Raw genomic sequence first — 21440 nt, 5'->3', positions numbered from 1 at the left:
CAGCTTTGATTGTATCCATAAGCAATGGGTGGACAACAAAACAAATAAAAAGAATCATCTGTTTGTTTTTGTTTGTTTGTTTTTTTTTCCCCAGCTGCCAGGTTATTCTTCTCACAGAGAGTTTCGGAACTCGATTTAAAAAAAAAAAAAAAAGGAAAAAAAGAAAAAAAAAGAAAGGAGAAAAAGAAAAGACAAAAAAAAGGGTAAAAAGTGAAAATAGAAATTATTAAAAAACAAAAATTAAAATAAGAAATAAAAGGAAAAACAGAAAGGAGAAAAAGAAAAGACAAAAAAAAGGGTAAAAAGTGAAAATAGAAATTATAAAAGACTGAAATTAAAGTAAGAAAAAGAAAAAAAAAAGGAAAAACAGAAAGGAGAAAAAGAAAAGACAAAAAAGGGGTAAAAAGTGAAAATAGAAATTATAAAAAAAACTAAAATAAGAAAAAGAAAAAATATAAAGAAAGTGTAAAAAAAAAAACAAAACAGACAGGACAAAAAGATAAAAAAGAAAACAAAAAAGAGGAATAGAGAAAAAAGAAAAAGAAGAGAAAAATAAGAGGAAAATAATGATAAAAAAGGAGAAAAATAGGAAAAATCAATGAGGAAAGAAAAAAAAAAAAGAAAAAATAAAAAGGCCAGGAATTATTTTAACAATAAAAAAATAAAATAAAATAAAAGCAGATATGGCAACGCTACTAAGGATGTGGAATACGTCACGGAACCCAAAGTCTTTGCAGGCAACACTGTTTGGAGAGAGGAGAACACTCGATGGTGAAAAAAGTGAAGTTCTAAATTATATACAAGATACCTAAGGGTGGCTTTGAAAAAACAGTCCCCGGGCCGGGAGTTGGGCTTTCCCTCGCCGTTATCTATTGCTTATTGAGTCAGATCCAGAGTAACACTTAAGAGACGGATGCATCCGAATGAGACACCGTGGAATAAAGGAAAAGACCAGACCAGACCCTCAGTTTGTGTATGAAAACGCCGTGTGTGTAGGAGCTTGTCCCGTGTGGAATGTACCGACAGTCGTCTCGGGGGCCGGGCGCTCCTCCGGCCCCAACGCCGATCCGGGAGCCGGGCCCGGCGCACGGGGAGCGCACCCCAAACACCCTCCCAGGAGGAAAAGTCCCCCGTGCCCGGATGGGAACGGACAGGATCCGAGTGAGATGGAAAATGGGGCGCAGTGCCCTGATCCTTATGAAGGATGAAGGCTCAGTTGTTAAATTTTAAGGGGTACCCGATGGCTTTTTCCAGGCACTCTACCAAAGAGCCGGCGGACAGAAAATCCCTCTCCACTTCCACAAATTTGATGTAGATGGATTTGGGGGAGACGCCGGGCTCTACGACGCAGTTCTGAGATAAAAAGGCGTTGATCCCGACCCAATCTTTGCTGAAGGTTTTGGTGTTTGCCTGGAAGTGTAAAAACAGGCACTGCTGCAGAGTCCGGACCTCGGCGATGCCGAGGTAACAGTAGATAATCCGGGCAGATTCCATATCCACCCGAAGGGAGGCCTGTGGGGAGGGGACCTCGAGCTCCCCTGGAGTCTCGTTGCCAGGGTCGGGTGCCCGGTGCTCGGCCAGAGGGGAGGGGAGTTTCTCGTGGCACTCCTCATATCCAATGGCGTACAGGCCAGGGCTTTTCGGGATCCCTCCCGGTAATAAATACTGCACCACGTTCCCTCCGGTGGGTTTGGAGTGAGCGATGGGAATCCAGTCGATCTCCATGTGCAGCTCCAAGCACCTGGCTTCGCTGATGGTGATCTCCAGGAATTTGTAATAAACATTCTTCCAGTTCATTTTCTGTACTCGGGTCATGATCACCCGACCCTCTGGTTTTTCTGAGTTGAAATATTCCCGGAGCCGCTTGCCCAGGGGCACCTGGGAGCTGATCTCGGCGTAGTGGTAACGGATATCCTCCTTCCAGCGGGTGTTGTACCCGATGCCAAAAATGGCCAGTTTGTTAGAAAGGTGGAGCCTGGAGAAGTCCGTCCAGCTCTGAAATAGCTCCCACTTCAACTGGACCGACTCCAAGATTTGCATAATGTTCTGCATGACGTCGCGCTTCCTGGGAATTAAGAAAGGGGGAGAGAAGGATAAAGGCATCAGAGCTGAAAAACTTTCCCAGTGAACACACCAACCTTCAGAAAACATTAATGCCCATCAGCTTTCTTGTCTGATTTTTCTTACTACTATACACATTTCTGGGGCAGTTTATGTGTTATAACAACACCCTGATGGGGAAATTTTAAATTAATCTTGATAAAACCAAAACAAACCCAACCCAAATTCCTCCTGATATCAAAGCATTTCCAAGGGAGATGAGGAAGGACAGGATGGACAAATATATATATGGAACTGCTGAATAAATACACACTCAACTACTGAGTCTTTACAGTCCTGGGCTTCTGTCTGCACACAGTCCATGAGCTGCATCCTGAACTCAGGACTGCCACTCAAAACACTTCTGCCTCATTGTTGTCCCCAAATTAATGCCAATAAATGGGATTGTAATTGTAAAAACCCCACTGGGAGCATGAAGCCACTCCCAAGGGCTCTGTCCTGGTGCTGGGGTGGAAACACAGCTCAAGGGACCAATCCCCTGGAGCAGAAGATGCTCCCAGACACATCCTGGATGCTGAGGGAAAGACAGCAGCAATCCCTCCAGATAGCCAAAAGAGAAATTCCCACGCTCACAAAAATCTGTTTTCACTCCCAGCAGCAAGGTTTCAGAAAGGGGTTTACGTCAGGAGAGAGCATCCTTGTGCACCTGCAGCGAGCTGGAACAGCTTCCTCCAGGATAAATGAGACCATTAGGCTGTAATTAGCTGGTAGGGAGAACTCCTAATTCGAGGAGTTATTGTCCTATAATCAAAGCTGTAGGAAGATACTGCAACTCATTTGCTAACAGAGAAATCTCTCTTGGTCCAACAAAAGGGATGTAAAGGATCTTTCCGTGCAACTCTCCTTCCTTTATCCATTGTGCCATGTCTGAAAAGCTGAACTGTGGAGGCCACTGCACTCCCAGGAGGATTTTTTTCTCCTTCCACATCCCACCAGGAGGACATACTATACCAGGAAACACAGGGCAAACTTTCCTCCTCCTGCAGGATCCTCAAGATCATTTAAACTCCCTAAAACCAGTCCTTCCCAACTGCTTCCCAGTGGAGTCCAGCACCAGACTGCTGAGGGACATGAAGGTCTCTAGGAGCAGATGTGACACCCCACAACCAAGGCTGGGCAATAAATCCCTATGGGGAGTAGGGCTTTTTCCATCATAATGTATGTAAGGGTTCAAAGAAAACTGGACTGGGAGTTGCAGAGCCTTCCTGTGGTGCTGGAGAGGCTCCACTTTAGAGCCTTTCATCCCCCCAAAAAATCAGCTTTTACAGGTCTAACTACAAGGCACGAGATTCTGACAAAGTTCTCCAGCTGCTGGATGTCCTGCAGGTGATGGAGGCCTCTGGAGCAGGCTGAGGGCACTCAGGACACACAGCTCTGGTTTGACATATGATGGATGGCTGGTGCACACCATCTGCAAACCTCATCTGCACTGTCCAAGCCCCCCTGAGTGTTTCTGAGCATCCAGGTTGGGACAGCTCCCTCCTCACAGTGACATTGGCATCACATCCATCACCACCTCATCTGTCTCACCTGTCTTGTAGCACCAAACATGTCAGAAGTTCCCTGAAAAGACCTTCAAAGGCACTTTGGGAAGTGCATTTCCACCACAACTGGAGTGTAACTGAGTTTTTAGAGCACAGGCTGGACAAGCAGAGCCCTGTCTGTGCCAGGGGTTCTTAAAAACACTTATTTCATCAGCACCAAAATTCTGATTCTTGCTCCAAGTTATCTCTCAGGAGTCAGTTCCACTACCTGACAGCAAGAGAGAAGAACAATGTGTGCTTACCCCAAATCCACTTCCATTTACTCAAACATTGTGGCAAAACCGCTTTAAAGCTTTACCATACTCAGAAAACATCTTTTTGAGGCTTCTGGAAGTGCAAGTTTACCATGTGGGCACAAGGGGGTAGGACAGACAAGGGGACAGGGCAGTGCTGGAGCACAGCTCGGTGTCAGCACTGGCACACACAGACTCCTGCTGACAGCTGAGCTCCAGTTATTCCCTTCCCAAGGCAAAGACAGGAGAGCACGGCGTGGGCAGGTTTTCATTCAACAGCTGAGGAACAGAGCGAGGAACTGAAAGCAAAGCCCCCACCTTTATTAAGTGCACTATAAATACTCTGCTGGGTTTAGCTCGGCACAACCCAGAGCCCGAGCTTGGCTGCATTAGTCACTGTGACTGCTCCTGCAGGGGATGGGAATCATTGCAGGAGAGCAGAGCTCCTGCAGCAGACAGAGAAGGGCTTTTCACAGGGAACCCACCGCTTCCAGCACAGAGGGAAACAGGGAAAGACCAATTTTAAGGAGTTTTTTTGCTTCTCAGGTTTAGCATCTTCTCGCTTTTGCCAAGACCTGACTTGGCTGAGCTTTGCATTCCCAGGCTGTATCCAGGATCTTGATCACTTAGCCAAGCAAAGGCATCATAAGCAGTAAAAATGACTATTATTATTAATTTAAAATGTAATTTTCATTCATTCAACTATTTAAAAGTATTTATTAAACATGTGCTTATATATTTGCTTTATTTATATTGTAAATATGATTAATTTTTCAGGAGGACAATGGGAGCTGAGCAGAGGGTTTAACCTGTTGTGTGTCTCAGGACAATCTCACTTTTCAGCTGCAGAAGGTGCCCTAGAGCTGGATTTTCCCTCATCATCAAACCATCACCTCCCTGCTGGAGTCTGGGACCTGCATTTCTTCCTCCCTGGAAGGTTTTGCAATTCAAATGAGGAAAGACTTGAGACAAGAGTAGGCGCAAATTTGTTCTAAGGCGCTGTTTCCAAACCAGGCAAGACTTCAAAGGGCCCAGAACAGCTGCTGCCAGTGAAGATCCACAAGCTTTCTCTAGTTCATCTTCCCAAAACCGGCAGTGAATCAAAACACTTCTCAAAGTCTCTAAAGTAGTATTTCACTTCTCAAAACCGTTTATTAGGAGACAACAGTCAAGGGCAGGCAACAGCAGAGCTGACATGGGGAAGGAGCATCCTGATGGAGAATAGGACATGGACACAGGTTACCTTTGCTTCCCACACTGTCAAAAATAAAGTGAAAGGTGGGAAGTCTCTGTGTGTCACAGACTTAGAACGCTTTGGCCTTTAAGGGATCTAAAAAGCTCATCTCATTCCCAACTCTGCCATGGACAGGGACACATTCTACTAGACCAGCTTGATCCAAACCCTGTCCAGCCTTGCCTTGGGCACTCCAGGGATCCAGGGGCAGCCACAGCTGCCCTTCACCACCCTGTGCCAGGGCCTGTCCATCCTCACAGGGAGGAATTCCTTCCCAATCTCCCATCCAGCCCTGCCCTCTGGCAGTGGGAGCCATTCCCTGTGTCCTGTCCCTCCATCCCTTGTCCCAGTCCCTCTCCAGCTCTCCTGGAGCCCCTTTAGGCCCTGGAAAAGGCTCTGAGCTCTTCCTGGAGCTTCTCCTCTCCAGGTAAACACTCCCAGCTCCCCAGCCTGGCTCCAGAGCAGAGGGGCTCTGGCCCTGGAGCATCTCTGTGGCTCCTCTGGACTCCCTCCAGCAGCTCCAGGTCCTCCCTGTGCTGGGCCCCCTGAGCTGGAGGCAGCTCTGCAGGTGGGGTCTCACCTGGGGGGGCAGAGGGGCAGAATCCCCTGCCAGAGGGCAGGGTCAGATGGGATACTGGGAAAAAAATCTTCCCTGTGAGGGTGTTGAGGCCCTGGCACAGGGTGCCCAGAGCAGCTGTGGCTGCCCCTGGATCCCTGGAAGTGCCCAAGGCCAGGCTGGGCAGGGCTTGGAGCACCTGGGACAGTGGAAGGTGTCCCTGCCCATGGCAGGGGTTGGAATGAAATGAGGTTTAAGGCTCCTTCCAAATCAAACCATTCTAGAATTCTGTTTCTCTATGTCCAAAAGCACACCACAAGTTTCACCAGGATCTGAATGATTTCTGGAGACAATTTCTGCTGAAAATCTGCCCTTGACCAAAAAGGCAGATGAACCCGCCTTTGAACCAGACTATCTGCATTTTAAAATGCTGTGCAAAGAGATGAAAGACTTTGACAACTATTTATCTACTGTGGCTTTTAGATGAAATTTTATTTTTTTTAAGATAAAAAAAATAAATACCCAGCTTATCTTTGTATCAGCCGTGCATCTTCTGACTGCTTTTAACCTACTGAGTCAGAGTTTACAAGTTCCTTCTCCTCACAGACAAGGGGAAAAGCAGTTTTCAGCAAATATGTGCACTGGAAAATGCTCTGTGCTTCCACTCTGCACGTAGGACGAGTTTATCACTGGCACGTTTCACAAAATGCCCCAGAGTTCAGACTCCACTGCATTTTACAGGGAATTTGGGGGGAAAAAAATGAACATAAAACTCTGAAAGGTCTCATTTACCAAAATCTAATTCAGCTGTTTATGTAGACATTAAAATTTGGAAGAGAAGATTCATGTGGTTCCAAGCCTTCACCTCAGAAAATTCAGGATTATCTGCTAAGGAGCTCCTTAAAGATAAAATTACTCCAGAATAGCACCAAAAAAACTGTTCAAGGAGGCAGTCAGAAAGTTTATACTGGAAAGAGCTATTTTTCATCAGCTGTTAAACTGAATTTGCTCAAAAAAGTCACCTTTGGCTGTGTCAATATCCACCTGAAGTGAGGAGTCTGCCAAAGCTACACCACTGCCATGGAAACTTCTCGTTAATTATTTTTCTTTTAAAATTATTTTTCTTTTCTTAAGTTATTTTAAATTTATTTCTATTTATACTTATTTATATTTATTTTTTTTTTGTAGAGCATTTTTTTTTTTTTGCTGAGTTACAGCACAAAAATCTTTGCTCTGTGTGAGTCATCAGGGATGTTCTGTTGCTGTTCCCAGTGCTGCTGACCTCCCACCCTACAGCAGCTGATTTTCTAGCACGGAAAACACCAGTGACACCAAAACCCACTGGAGTGGGAGCTCCTGTGTGGAAATCTGTGAGCCTGGGCTTATCCCACTGCAGACAGACCCACAACCACCCCTAAAGGCTGGCAGAAAACAGCCCTGGACTGAGTAAATACAGCACAATTCCTTTCATTTTTGGGAATGCTCAGTGTTATTGTTGGAGAGGGCAAGGGAGAGCCAAATGCTCAAAGCATTCAAAAGGCCCCAGTGTTTGTTAGATTAAACCCAGCCAAAAGGTTACAAGTGAGGTCTGGAAAGTTATAAAAATGAAAATCAGAGACTCCCAAGCTTTGGCAAGCCTTCCCCACCAAAGAAGGGAGCTGTTCTTAGGGATTCTAGCCGTGGTTTAAATCCTCACATCCGTGTAGTAAGTCTTATTTTCTTTGCTGAATGGCAAAGCCAAGGAGAAACACAGTTGTGAAGCTTTTCAGCTGTTCTGAGGTAATGAGAATAATGCATAAAGCAGATTCAACTGTATGAATAGTCTTGCACAATGTATTTATAATTATAAACAGAAGTTTCAAATATCCTCCCCTCCTGCACAACATCCCCAGGGAAATACATTCCAGGGTAAAACATTCATAAATTACTTACTGCGTGTCTTCTGAAGATTCCTGTTTTATCTTTAATGTTCTTTTCGTGGTAGGCATTTCATCTGAAAGGTAAAATTCCACCACATAATTAGATTTTAAATAATGTTCTTAGGGCTTTTTTTTTTTTTTTTTAAGAGGTTGATATTAAATTAAAAATAAATCTGAGTTGCTTCCTAAGCCAGGCAGTCTGCTGGAGTTCTGCATGTGACACCCTCTGTAATTGATTGGGTTTTTCTTTAATTTGGAAGAGATATGGTCAGTTATGATCTGAATCTCTCCCTGCAAGTGCAAAACCTTTCAGGCTCCAATCCCTCCTATTAAATCACTCATCGACAGATTTGCAAACTACATTGTTTCAAGGAAAAAAAAAATAAGAAAAAAGCAACTCTGCTTCTAATTGCACATTTGAAGAGGAAGCAGCAGCAGCAGCAGAACTGCATCTGTGTTCAATTCAGGCCTTGTGCGCCAAGTGCTTTGCTCACAACTCCAGAGCGTGAAGGGCATCGTCAGCCCGAGCGCACGAAAACGTCCCCGAGAGTGGTGACAAACCAGGAGATCCCAGCTTGACTCACCACAACCAGCCACACCAGACAGAATTAGCCACCATTTACATACGTTTTGTAACGTTTTCTTCTCCCCACTGTTGCTTCTCCCACATATTTCTGACTTTTAAATCCCCCAGGGAAGGAGTCTGAGGAGCAGGAATGCGGTTAACAGCCAACTTGCAAATTTTAACATTAAACTGCGATCTGAGGCTCTTTCAAAGCATCCTGACTCACCAGTCCCCCAAACACAGATGTGTACAGACACCAGGCTGCATCTCCTCTCCCTCTTTCATCCTACAAATGGGAAAAAAGCTTTTATACAATTCACCTTCTTCACCTGTGTCTCCATTGGATCTGATCAACTTAAAGCTTTCACTGTGACAAAAATTCTGTTCAAGCAAGGGAGGAACACGCACCCATAAGAGCAGCAGCTTGAGAGAAATATGCCTCAAGAAATCAAGAAACACACTTCTCCCCAGAACTGCTCAGACTGGAGTGTGTTTTCTATCAAGGATGTGGTACCCTGATCTGTTTAAAAAAGTTAAAAAGCCATAGGTAACAATTAAACTTCCAAATTAATTTAAATACTGACTTTTAGGCAGAGACAGCAATAATTAGGGCAAGAAAAGCACATGGAGGAGTTGGGTTTAGGTCTCAAATATTGAGTGTGAGCTTGCTTGCTGTTTTTTTCATTTAAAAAAGGCCACATCTCTGGATATAAATATATTGACATGTTTAATATTAATATATCAAGGTAAATGAAAAAGAACAACACTTTTTACAGTTGTTGGTGCTGCCAGCAGCAGGTTGAAGCCCCGTTCACAAATTAGCAAAGGGTGTTTGAATGTTAACACCCAGGTAACCACTGAAAGGAAAAATATTTCCCAAATCCCACGAGGGAAAGTAAAACTGAGAGTGAAAGGAGAGACAGGGAAGGTGTCACCTCTGCTATTTCTGCCCAAAGAGCCCTTCTTCTCTCCAGTCCTGATCCTAAAGTACTTCAAGAACCACAGCTTGATTTTGATTAATTGAGGAATTTCTGTCTCTTTTCTCCCCAAGGATGTGTTCAGCACTGTGAGCACATTCTGTCTGAGAGGTGAAAACTGGCACAGAGATATGTGTGTGCCAGACAGCTCCGAGCACAGGTAAAATCCAAGGATGGAGATGTGCCAAGACGGGATTTCTCACCCAATTCCTGCTCGCCGGTCTGGTAGCAGTGAAGATCCTGACTGTGGTTTCCCCAGTCCTCCTGAGAGTATTCCTCCATCGTGCTGCCATCTGACTCCAGCTCCTGGTACAAGCCACTGCTGTTGATGAGGACGGGCTGGCAGGGCTGGGAGTCCCATCCTCCCTGCCCAAACACCTGCTCCAGCTGCTCAAAGGTGTAGCTGCTTTTCCTCTTGCCGACGCCGTGCTCCTTCACGCGGCTGTAGCACCTGCGGAGGGTCTGAGAAACACAAGAGGTTCACTCAGGGATTGTGGGGCTGGATGAGCACACAGGCACTCACACACTCACACAGGCAGAGTTTAGGGCTTTGGGGGTTTATTTGTGTTGGTCAGATTTGCCCCACGCTCGTGAGAAATGCTCCCAAATTAATCTACGTGTATATCCGACATTCCCGCTGAGCGTTAAAATCTGTGACACAGGACAAGTCATGTAGCAGCTACAGATTCCTCAGATTTAACTTGGGTGATTTTATTTCTCTTTCTCACTTAAAAAAAAAAATAAAAGCCCTGGATCTCCTATGGATGCAGGGAAAAAAATAAATAAATAAAAATACCAAAGAGCCCCCCAGTCAGAGACACCAATCAGCCAGGAAAATGCACACCTAATACAAGGAGGAGAAAGCAGAGCTGGTGTTGTGCCCACAGCTTGGAGAGGGGGGAAGCAGGGAGGAGAGAGAAAGGAAAACAGAAAGATTTCCCCCAAAAGCAAAGACAGTCCAACCTTCCTTACTCTGGTAAGAAGACACAAGGTACAAAATGAATATGCCTAAGCTATTCAGCTAGGAAAATATTTATTACTTACATATTTTTTGCATTCCTTACTAACTCACTCTGTCTCTTGTGAAGCTGCTGAAATTTAAAAGAGGTCAAATCAATAACGCTCCCAGTTCCCAGACTTTGATATCAAGAATCAAGTTAAGTAACAGCACTGAGGGGGCTTGGTGTGAGCAGCCTCTCAAACAGAGCTGTGGCAGAACCTCCCACACAGGTGCCAAAACCTCATCCAGTTCTGGTGACCCCTTTGACATCTCACATCAAGGGCTAAGCCACTTCATTGCTGCTGGATAAGCCAATGGATGGTTCCAAAATATGGTTCCATCCATGTTTTCCCCCTCGTCTGGAGCAAAAGACAACTACTTGGGAGTAAAAAAAAACCCTAAAGCTTTCTACACGACCCTCAATGTGGTTTTAATTCTGATTTTGAAAGACAATGATAATGCCCCCCCCCAGGTTTGCTGGGTCTTGGGTATTTTTTTCATAACATTATTAGAAATTAAATTTACCAGATTGCTGAGGTTCTGCCTTGAATGGCAAAGCTGTCTCCAGAATTCACGAGAGGCATTAATTTGGGAAGGACTAGTCCTGTTACCTTGCTTTCTGCAGGAGGACTGGAATGGACATATCATTACAAAAACTACTTGCTTTTTTTTATTATTTTCCCCCCCAAAGAAAGGAACTTTTAAAACTCCAGAAAGCTGGAACCTACCTAATTCTCCTCACACACTGGTTTAACAGCATCAGCAGCAAAGGGATACATTTCTAACCAGTTTCCTCCTGAGATTCAGAGCCCTGGGGGCAGAAGCAAAACCGCTAAGCAGCAAGTCAGTATTACTCTGCTGTTTTAAACAAAAACACACGAAAATAACACAAAATAAAAAAAAAATAACCCATATAAACACACAGGCAGCAACAGGCATGAGTTATTCCACGGTTTAAGGTGGAACCCTTCCCACTTTTGCCATAACTACCTCAGGATAAACAGGTAGATCCTCTTTGGATGGACACCAGCATATTTTAGTTTTCTGTCTGTGAGCAGGGTGGAAAACAACCTGCTGTGGCAACTTAGAACCAAAATTCAGCCCAGAAACCTCTTGGTATTCACTGGTGCAAAGAGGGTTCCCTCAGGCTGGGGCATAGATACATTTGGCTGTTAAAATTCTGCTTTCTCACTCCAATTTCTCTCCTTTCAGCTCAAATCTCACTGACTGATAAGGGCAAAGTCATTTCACTCCCAGATTCTTTCTAAAATCCACCCAAGTTAGATTTTTTTAAAAATGTATTTTCCCAACCCCAGTTCTTGTACCTGCCCCAGCTTCTCCATAGGAGTTAAACACGGATTTAGAGGCTCCAGCTGAATTTATTAGCAGCCTTCAAGTGAAACAAACTTGTTTCCAAAGCATCCCTACGCTTGGCCGAGCCCTCTGGGAATGCCCAACACCCTCAGCCACTCTATTTTCACACCCTATTTTCAGCCTGTGCTTCAAACGTCTCTCCCCACCAAGGGGGTCACAGAGGATCCCACACTAGGTAGCAGCCTTGTAGTAATTAATTATTTCAGCCAGGCTGCAATCTGGTGTATTTTACTATCAAAATGATTTAGCAGCAAGTCAATGTGGACTAGTAGGAAAACTAAAGGGAGCAGCACAGGAAGGGGGATGAAAATAAATGAGCAACAGTGTGATTGCTCATTACCCTTAAAAGTCAAGATACTTTTGGGGGCACTGCACAGATGCTCACCTGGCTGTGTTACCTCCACTTCTGGAAGGTGATATCCTAAAATTTGAGGGAGATAATCTCAAATACAGGGCTTTCCAAAGCACCAAAAGGCCTGTGGCTAAGCAGCTGGTGACTCCTTGGTCTTGTGTGCTGGAGAATCAAGATTCCTGCTAGCTCTTCCTTCTCAGAGGCTCTCCCCAGTGTCTCCAACTGGCAGCCCCTACAACTTCTCCTGATGTTCCCTCCAAACACCACGAGTCACCATGTAAACCCACAGACTTCTCTTCTTCAGAGAGCCTGGTAAGACCTAAATTATTGCTCAGACCTCAGGAAACCTGGACATTTTACAATCCTTAACCTTTCTCTCACCAGGTTCTCCTGATCTCCTCCAGGATCTAAGATCTGGGTTTTTTTTTTCTTACGCACCTCCTCTACTCCTCCTGGTGTCCAACTCCTGCTCCGTGGCTCCTGAAGTGCACACACACATATTGATACAGATACAGAAAGCAGGAAATTTAGGACAAGGAACTGAAAACAGACCTGATCACTGCCCAGTGACTGCTCAGACTGGAAGAGACCGAGGCTTTTGCTTATTGCTCTGCAACACTGCCTGCAACACGAACACATATTATCCCCGCTTAATTCAGAGTTAGGAAAACCAAAGGAGGAGACAGTCACAAAGCTCAATGTGGATTTTCTCACCATTTCTAACTCACGAGTCCTCATCTCTACAAGTGAAGCCACCGAAGAACCTGGAGCTCTGCAGGAACTGCAGGATGAGGATGAGAAAAACCTTTAGGAAGGCTGCAGACATGGTTCTCCTTCCAGCAAAAAAATAAGATGAGGGAGAACCAGACCGCAGCAAGCTTTTTATAAATAACCTGAGGTTGTCCAACAGGGAATTCCAGATCCCTGATCTGAGACATGCTCTCACTCAGGGAGAAGCTATGGGCTCTGCAGAGCAGTTTGGTGGCTTGTGGCTGTGTCCACACTTATCTGTTTAAGCTGATTTATTGATAGCAGCCTAAAGGGGTCCTGGTGTCCCAGAGCACCACTTAGCACAACACTCAGCTTCAAAGATGCTCTGTTACTTAATGGAGAGGAGCTCTCAGCTTTATATCCTGAATTAAGAACAGCAGTGCCCAACAGCTCCCTCCCTCATCATCATGCCAGGATATTCACAGGAAACACAAGATGAAACTACACTGGGACAAAAGAAACAGCTTTTGAAGCCTGGAGTGGTTGTAGGGGACAGTGAAAAAGGTCTTGAAGTCTCTATTTTTAAGTTCCTGGGAGTAGAAAGTAACAAATCTGTGCAACAGCTTCAGCTCATGAACTTCTAGGTTAAAAGCTATGTGCAAGGCAGGAGAACACAAGACTTATATGGGGTAACAAGTCCCATTTCTGTGGTTTATCAAAAAAAAAAAGAGAAAAGCAGCACCTCAAACTCTTGGGAGAGCCACACACCACTGCAGGAAGGCAGCTGGTGACACCAATGCATCTCCAGCATGAGGACCCAAACAGGAATACCCCTCTGCAGAATGAGAGCCCAGCACCCAAACAGACCCCCAGAGCTCAGGGTCAGTCCAGGAGCTGCCACAGCCCAGTTCTGCAAAGGCTCCAGCCCCACAGCTGGCTGCACATCTGTCTGAGCACAGCCCTGGGGACACAGCCGTGGGGACAGAGCCTTGGGGACACAGCCCTAGGGACACAGCCCTGGGGACACAACAGCTGTACAGTGAGTTACTCTCTACATCAAAGAGCAAGGCCTTGGTTGTATCCTGATTTACCCAAGGACTTCCTGAAGGATTTGGCTCCAGTGCAGTAGAAAAGTGATGGGAATGTCCTTAAGGGAGAAGGGTTGGGGGGTAAATATAGACAAGTTGATTGTCTTGATTGAGGTAAGAAGCAGAGCTCTCTTGGGACAACAAAGAAGCAAAGTCACCCTGGCAGCAAAGGCAGGGGGATGTCAGTCCAGGCAGGGCAGACACAGGTTTTTGTTAGGGAGAGCTGGAACTGAACACAAACTCACACACACCACTGCCAATTTCTAAATCACAATTAAATATAATAATAATTTTAAAAAAGCTCTTGCCTGGACAGGAATTATTAACAGAAGCTGCACAGAAAATTGCAGAGGTCAGCCCCCATGAGACAAGACTCTGCCAGCAGCCAAGAGCAAACGAAGCTGGGGTTTAACAGGCTGTGTCCCATCAGGGTGAGGAAAACAGTGATGTGTGGTGCTGTGACAACAGACCTCACAGCCTCAAATCCACAACCTGGGAAGATTTGAGACCTCACATCTCAAACCCACATCTCACAGTCTCTGGGACAACCTGGGAAGAAGCTCCACTGGTTGCTGCTATCAGAATGCTGAGGATTCTGTCTCTACAAGATAACCCCCAGCCCACTCTGGGAATCATTCTGCACCCATGGAACGAGCAGTGGATGGCCCAGGCACACAAGGATTGCACCAGAGGATCACAGACACACAACGTGGCTGCAGAAGCCACTGGATGCTAAAAACACTCATCCTGCATGTGCAATCCAGACCAGATTCTTACCAGCACTCTGCAAATACCCTGGCTGAGAGCAAATCCAAGAGGGTTCATTCCACATGACACTCATAGCCCAGAAATGCTCCTCTGCCACAGCCCCAGAAAGGATTGAAACAATTAAATCTGCTCTTTGTCACTGAAGGGTTTATTTTTCCCAGCTATAAATGTCAACAAAAAGTTTCTCCCACCTACTGGAGCAGATGAGATCCTCCAGTGAGAAGCTGGGAAGGATTCAAGGCATGGCAAGGAACAGCCCAGCCTGGAAAACTCAGCACATCTGAATCTATCTGAGCCAAGGGAAGAATGGGAGGTGACTTCAACACCTCCACACATCACAGCCCAGGGAGTTACTGCCATGGGGAGCTGGGACTGAGATAAACTTAAGACAAACCACGTTCAAAAGAAATAGAAACTCAGATTCATGGAAATGGGTTGGAAGTGACCTCAAAGCTCATCTTGTTCCAGCCCTCCTGCCCTGGGCTGGGACACCTTTCACTATCCCAGGTTGCTCCAAGCCCTGGGCACTTCCAGCCTGACCTTGGACACTTCCAGCCACAGCTTCTCTGGGTACCCTTTGCCAGGTCCTCCCCACCCTCACAGGGAAGAATTTTTTCCTAATATCCAATCCAGCCCTGCCTGGTCACTGATAAGACATTCCCACTTTTCCTGCCACTCCAGGCTCTTGTAAAAAGTCCCTCTCCATCCTTCCTGTCAGCTCAAATCAAAGGCAAAGTTGCTCTGAAGGTGGATAATAAAATGCACCAATGCTCCATCATTTGACATCTGCAAATCACACAGACAGCCACTCCACCCACTGGAGCCAAGGGTGGAATTCTGGCTGAAATCCTCTAACATCCAGCAGCTCACACTAGACCACAGCAAAGAGACAGCTCTGCTGGAGTAGCTTTTCCTGCCTTAAAAAACAAACTCCACGCAAGATTTACAAACAGATTGTTTACATCACAGAGCAGCTCAAACCACAACCTCCTTACAAACAAGCCCCCGTTGCCTAAAGCAAGAAATACCAACAGCTGATAGATAGGCAGGTGTGGTTTTCCACCCCTTCCCGTTTCATGTGGGTTTGTGGCACTCCCCGTCTACAGCTTTGTTCTTTCTGAGCACTGAAACAGCTTCTTCAAGGTATTTATCTTCTTTTTGAAAAACAAATTAGTTTTGTGGTCAACCACAACCCAGCCAAAACCTCCAGTCACCCATCTGGGGGGAGGAGGAAGTTGCTGCACACAGAAAAAAACCAACAACAGGGGAACTGGATTGGCAGTGATGCTTGGGAATTCCTGCACTCAGGAGTTAAGACGCTGGAACTGCTTCTCTTTGAATCAATGGGTTGGCACCGACTCTGGGAAAAGCAAAATAAAAGCAGAACTCAAGTTTCTGCAGTAGCCGAAGAAATGACATTTTAAAAATGCCTCCAAATTAGTTCTAACAGCAACTTCTAAGAAGGGATTTGTCTCTGCTGGGGAAAGGCTCTCCGGCTGCACCCGCAGCCAGAGGATTTCCAGCCCTGAAATGCTCTCTCAGCCCAGCTGAGCCATGTCCCATCACGATTCCACCCTCCATACAGATGCAAGTGAGACAAGCAAAAAATCCCCCATGGGTTTAAAAAAAGGCCTAAAACCTGGTATTGAAGAAACAACTGGAGACCATCATTTCAATAACATTCCTTTAAAACAAAACGAGCCTTTTCTGCCTGAAAACACCCCTTGACTCAACTCCAATTGCACACCTGAGCTCACCTGAGCTTTCCCAGAGCATCCTGTCACTGCTGGAAGAGGATGAGACCATGAAGTTCCATGTTTCATGTACCCCATGGACTGTGATCTCCAAACTCTGTGTTTCCCCCACACAACAGCTCCACAGCACAAGGCAAGGGTTCGTTTTCCCATGTTTAAATTCCCAGCAAACCTCCTGCTGCCTGGTTGAAACAGGATCCTGGCAAGGATTGGCCAAATACTCCATCACCTGCCTTAAAATCCCAGCTCTAAGGTCAAACCTGAAAACAAAAAGCTCTCCATGTGCTGCTGTGGGAAGGTGATGAGTTTCAGGACAGAAAACCAGGCTAAACCCTTTTTCAGGAACACAGGGAATAGGAAAGGGCTGGATGAAAGGAAAACAGAGAGTGTCACTGAACAAGCAAGAATTAAGGACAGAACAAGACTTGTCAGGATGAGGATGCCATGGCACACAAAACAGCTTTTCTGGGAATACAACAGGCAGAAATCAAGATGTTCCATTCCTCCTGCAGCTCCCAACTGCAGAGTTCCCCAAACCACCTACCTCAGAGCCCCCAGGTCAGACTCAAGGTCTCTTTCCAAAGGAGAAACTGCTGGAATGGTTCCATGTGAATCCCTAAATTTGAAACAGACCTTTCCAGAGCAGCTCCAATCCCACAGCAGCCTTGCTCCAGCTGCTGATGTGCAGAAAAGCACAAGCAGATGGTAAGAGACGGGCAAAAATCTGCATCAGGACCTTCCTGCACACCCTGTTTGAATTAAGAGGGAATGCATCCATGCCATACAACTGCAAAACCCTCTGCTCTACAAGCTGACTTGTTCCTTTCCAGCTCAACTGGGCTGTTGACACTCAAGATTTGGTTATGTCCAGGGAATGCAGGTGATCCCAAGGAAAGCAGCACACCATCCTTATCTAAAATTCATTTAAAAACCAGCTGAACCCGGGATGTTTGAAGCACCATTTATTATCCTAGAGCAAAGCCTCAAGCTTCTGTCCTCTGATGGGCATTAAGAATCTCACAAAATTCATGGAACACAGAACATTTTGGGTAATGAATGGAACAACACAGGCATGGGTTCCTTCAGAACCATCTCCCCAGTCCTGTTGTCAGTGTGGAGGATTCCAAAGTCCCTGTGCCCTCCTCTCCTTCCTGCAACACTTGACAGTCCTCCTGCTCCATCTCAGAGAAGAATCCAGGCATGACCCCTCCACATCCAGAAGTGATTTTTATTTGTGGTGGACCACTGAGATGCCAAGCAGCCAATCCTGCCTGGGATCTTACAAAAACTGGGACTTTAGGGTTGGCACAACTATCCTGATAATCCCTGTAAGAAGGTAAATTCCTGACACCCAGGAGAGCTTTCAATAAGCACAAATTTCCCACCAATTCCAGGCCAAAACCCACAGAGAGCCCAAAGGCTTCAGAAAAGCCACATTTTTGCTGCTCCAATGACTGTGCTAAGGAAGGCTCACACTGTGGGGGTCCAGGAGATGCAGAGTTGGGGTGTGTGGGGCCAGAGACAGCAGCATTCCATCAGCTCTTCCCCTCCTGCACACAGCCAAGCTGTGCACTGAACACTCATGGATGGAACACACACAACTCCCTCCCAGCTGGGTGTTACAGCACTGAAGGAGAGTCCACCCCAAAGTTCTGTAACCTAGAAACATCCAACAGGTCTGTCAGGAGCTGCTCTTGGGATAAATAACAGCCTTGAGCTCTTTGACTGCTGTTTGATGGGTGGTTTCACCCAAGCTTGAACATTTCAGAGACAAAGGTGAGTTCAAGCCTCACTTGTGAAGGGAAAGTGGGAGAATCCCCAGCTGCAAGGGGGTCAAACTGCTGGGAGTCACCAAGATGCTCCTGCAATCAGCACCATGGAAACCCAAACAGCCAGTCCTGGGCTGTTCTAACACCTCAAAACCTGCCAGCATCCCCCAAAATTGGGGCTGGGGACCTCAACAGTCACTGCACTGACTCTCATCACAGCCCACAACCGCTGGACAAACCAAATCACTTCAAGGAATTTTTCCACCATGCAACTGCCCATGGCAAAGCTCACAGGTTTGTACAAGAGCTGATTCAAGCAACAAGCAGCTTGGAAGGCACCAGGAAAATGAGGGACTCCAGGAGGGTTTGCAGTGCAAAAATATTCAGGTGTGTTCCAGGGAAAAAGATCTCTGGGCAGCATTCACAGACATGAGAAAAACACATTGAGAACTCAAAACTTCTATAGAAAGTGGGTTTGATTTGAGTATCTCTGTCCAGGATAGGCTGTTCTGATCAACAGGGATCAAAGTGGAAATCTCTCACTCTCAGGCATTCCTGATGCTGCAGCATCCCTCATTCCATGTATTTTGTAAATTAAAGGTGTGCACACCTGGACAGCCCCAGCCCAGCTTGGCCAGCAGGGATTTTTAAAGGATGGGAAGAGAAAAGGAGAAATAACCAACAACAACAACAACAACAACTGAGCCCCAGCAATAACAACACACACATTTTTCACTCCATCAGTGTTTGAAGTGGCTGCAGGATCCCAATGGGTCAGGAAAGGAGAAATCAGAGCCAGAAGGAGATCAGAGCGTGTAATTCACCTCCCAAACACCATCCATGTTTACAAACCCAAACCCCACAGCAATTTCCACACCATCCAAACACCTCCTCCGTAAAAACAGGATGCACAAAGTGACTGCTCCCAAATCAGGAGCCAAACTCAGCCCTGCTTTCCCAGGGAATGATGGAACTCTAAAGACCCCTCTGGAAAACACAGCCCATGGGGCTGTTCATCAATTACTCAAAGAGGTCTGTGAAGCCACAGCACACTCCTGCTGAGCCAGGGAAGGCATCAGACCATAAAACAACTCCACAGCAAAGGACAGAGCCAGGAGTGCAAAAGAGCAACCAGAGCTACCCTTTGTTACTGGGGGAACTGGGAGCCCAAGGGAGCCGCCAGTGCCAGCCCCTCATGGCCAGAGGATGCTGGAGGACACAGGAGGGGACAGAGTCAACCACAGTGCCCACAGCTCTCGGGGCCAAAGGGGGAAACCCAGGGGAAACATCCTGCTGGGGCTGTCTCCACGAGGAGACACAAACAGCTGGGGTGGGATGCTGTGTCCATCCCCACTCAGGACCGTGGGGTGCTGCCACAGCCCAGCCACAGGAGAGGAACTGAACCCTTGGGATGTAAAGCACCCGTGTCCCAAAGGTGCTGCTGGAGGATACAGGAGCAAGGGAGGGACCCAGGGGATGCGACACCCAGGAGACACCAATGGGACTGCAGGGAGGGAGGCAATGAGAGCCAGGGAATAAGGCACCCTGCACCCAGGGCAAGGGCTGGGCTCACACCTGGGGACAACCGTGCAAAAAGGCCAGAGAACGCTCCAGAAAGCTGCAGCACAGAGACCCCCAAAGGACAAGCCCTGGGGGACACGGTGCCCCCAGCCCCAGGGCCAAAGGACGGGCTGAGCCAGCAGGATGCTCACAGCCAGCGCCAAAGGACACTCAGGACAGATCCTGACGGGACAGAACTGCCGGGACACGGTGCCCAAGGAGCACAGAACGCTCAGGGAACACTCTCCGGAGCAATGACCCCGGACTGTCCCAGGAGCTCCCCCAGCCCGGGGACCCCCGGCGCGCCCTCCCGTCCCCTCCCGGGGTACCTTGATGCGCTCCCGGCACTGGGACGGGGTGCGCTCGTAGCCCAGCTCGGCCAGGGCGCGGGAGACGCGCTCGTACATGGCGGGCCCGGGCGCTTTGCTGCCGAACACGGTGCCCGCACCCTCCAGCTGCTGGTACCGCGCCTCCACCAGCCGCTCATTGCCCCACACGGCGATCAGCGCGTTGGTCTCCGCCGGCGTCCAGGACATCCCTCGGCAAGCGGCGGCCGCGGCGGCGGCGGCGGCTCCGCCGGGCGAGAAGGAGACGGAGGGCGAGGCCCCGCCGCGGGCGCCCAGCGCGGCCCCGCCGGCCGCCGGCCCCGCGCCTAAAGGGGAGGCGCCGCTGGGCGTGGAGGGGTCGGACAGGCTGGGGTTGCCGTCGCTGAGCGCGCCCGGGGAGCCCGGCGACAGCACCTCCATCTTGGGGACGCGGAGCGGTGGCTCGGCCGGCGGGAGCTGCGAGGAGCCGCAGGGCGCCGCCATGATGGGGGTGCGCACCGAGCGGGCGGAAGTGGCGCGGTGCCCGGGGGCGGAACTTCCGGCAGCGCCGAGGCGGGGCCGGGCGGGAGGGGGCGGGACCGGGACGCGCCAATGTGGCGGGGCCACAGAGAGGGGGCGTGGCCATTACAAGAGGGGCGTGTGGCCGGCGGGGAAGGGGCGTGGTTATGCGGAAGGGGCGTGGTCAGATGTGGGGACGGTCATTAAATGGGCGGAGTTTGTATTGTGAATGGGCGTGGTCTATCCTCAGCACCACCCGCGGTGGGCGTGGCCCTGCGCTGGGCGGGGCAGGGTCCCCTCAGACCCCTCAGGGCGGCGACCCTTCAACTCCTCTCTCTCACCGCCCGCGATTTGCCTCGGCCCGAGAACCCCAAACGTGCGGCCGAACACCCCAAAAGTGAGCCTTAGCACCCCCGATCCTTGTGGCACAGCCTTCCCACCGTACTGGAGCTGAGCTCGCCCCGCCGGGCCAAACACTTCCCCAGGCCGGGCACCCCCTATCCCTGGCGTGGAGCACCCCTGAAATCTGGCCTTCATTACCGAGCATCCCCCAAGGACTGCGGCTCATTCCGGTGGGCGGGGGGCTCTCTTTCCCCACCTTTTGCTGCCCCCGGCCCCGGTGCCTCCGAAACCCCAATTAACGGTGACCGTGATTGATGAGGCCGGGCTCGGCTGGCGGGGGGTGGGGGGGACACCCCAGCTGCGCCCCAACTCTTCGTTAAGCCAAGAATAACGAGCAGCGCGGAGATTCCACCTCTCCAGACCCGCTTATAACCTCCCCCCAATCCAAGGGGGGTGCTTAGAGAGGTCCTATGGGACCCCCGGCCGGATTGGTTAATTAAACGCTTTAATTAGGGCCGTGTTGGTTAAACAAATGTTGGGGGGGGAAGGATGGAAGGGGACATCCCCCCCCCCACCCCCGCCTGTGTCTGTCCCTGCCCCTGCCGAGGAGCCATCAGCAGTGTAATTATACCCCTCTAATTAGCGGGATTAGCGGCTGTGGATGTAGGGGGTGGGGGGAGCCATAACCCCACACTCCATCCCCCACCCCGGCCGGGCTCTTTGTCACTGCTGTCCCCCAAGGGCTGTCC

The 21440-nt window shown here is 48.3% G+C and overlaps 1 protein-coding gene across 3 annotated transcripts; it reads right to left on the bottom strand.

The window, feature by feature from the left end:
- On the bottom strand, window positions 1-20334 carry MSANTD2 (Myb/SANT DNA binding domain containing 2; the record flags this gene model as incomplete). Of its 3 annotated transcripts, XM_083878111.1 has the most annotated exons (5): window positions 1-2065; window positions 7621-7681; window positions 9353-9611; window positions 10194-10240; window positions 10878-11507. In XM_083878111.1, 3 exons carry the CDS (start codon window positions 9429-9431, stop codon window positions 1213-1215), a joined length of 993 nt encoding a protein of 330 aa, XP_083734237.1. In that variant the 3' UTR covers window positions 1-1212. The 3 variants fall into 3 exon arrangements, with proteins under 3 accessions (XP_083734237.1, XP_083734236.1, XP_083734238.1); XM_083878110.1 differs by lacking the exons at window positions 10194-10240; window positions 10878-11507 and adding an exon at window positions 19855-20334; XM_083878112.1 differs by lacking the exons at window positions 1-2065; window positions 7621-7681; window positions 10194-10240; window positions 10878-11507 and adding exons at window positions 7937-8458; window positions 19855-20334.
- Between the last annotated feature and the right edge of the window lie 1106 nt (window positions 20335-21440).

This window comes from Zosterops lateralis, assembly GCF_965231275.1.
Source record: "Zosterops lateralis genome assembly, chromosome: 25".
NCBI classification, from domain to species: Eukaryota; Metazoa; Chordata; class Aves; order Passeriformes; family Zosteropidae; genus Zosterops; species Zosterops lateralis.
Note: the sequence above shows the minus strand (reverse complement) of the source record. Positions and strands in the feature narration are given on the sequence as shown.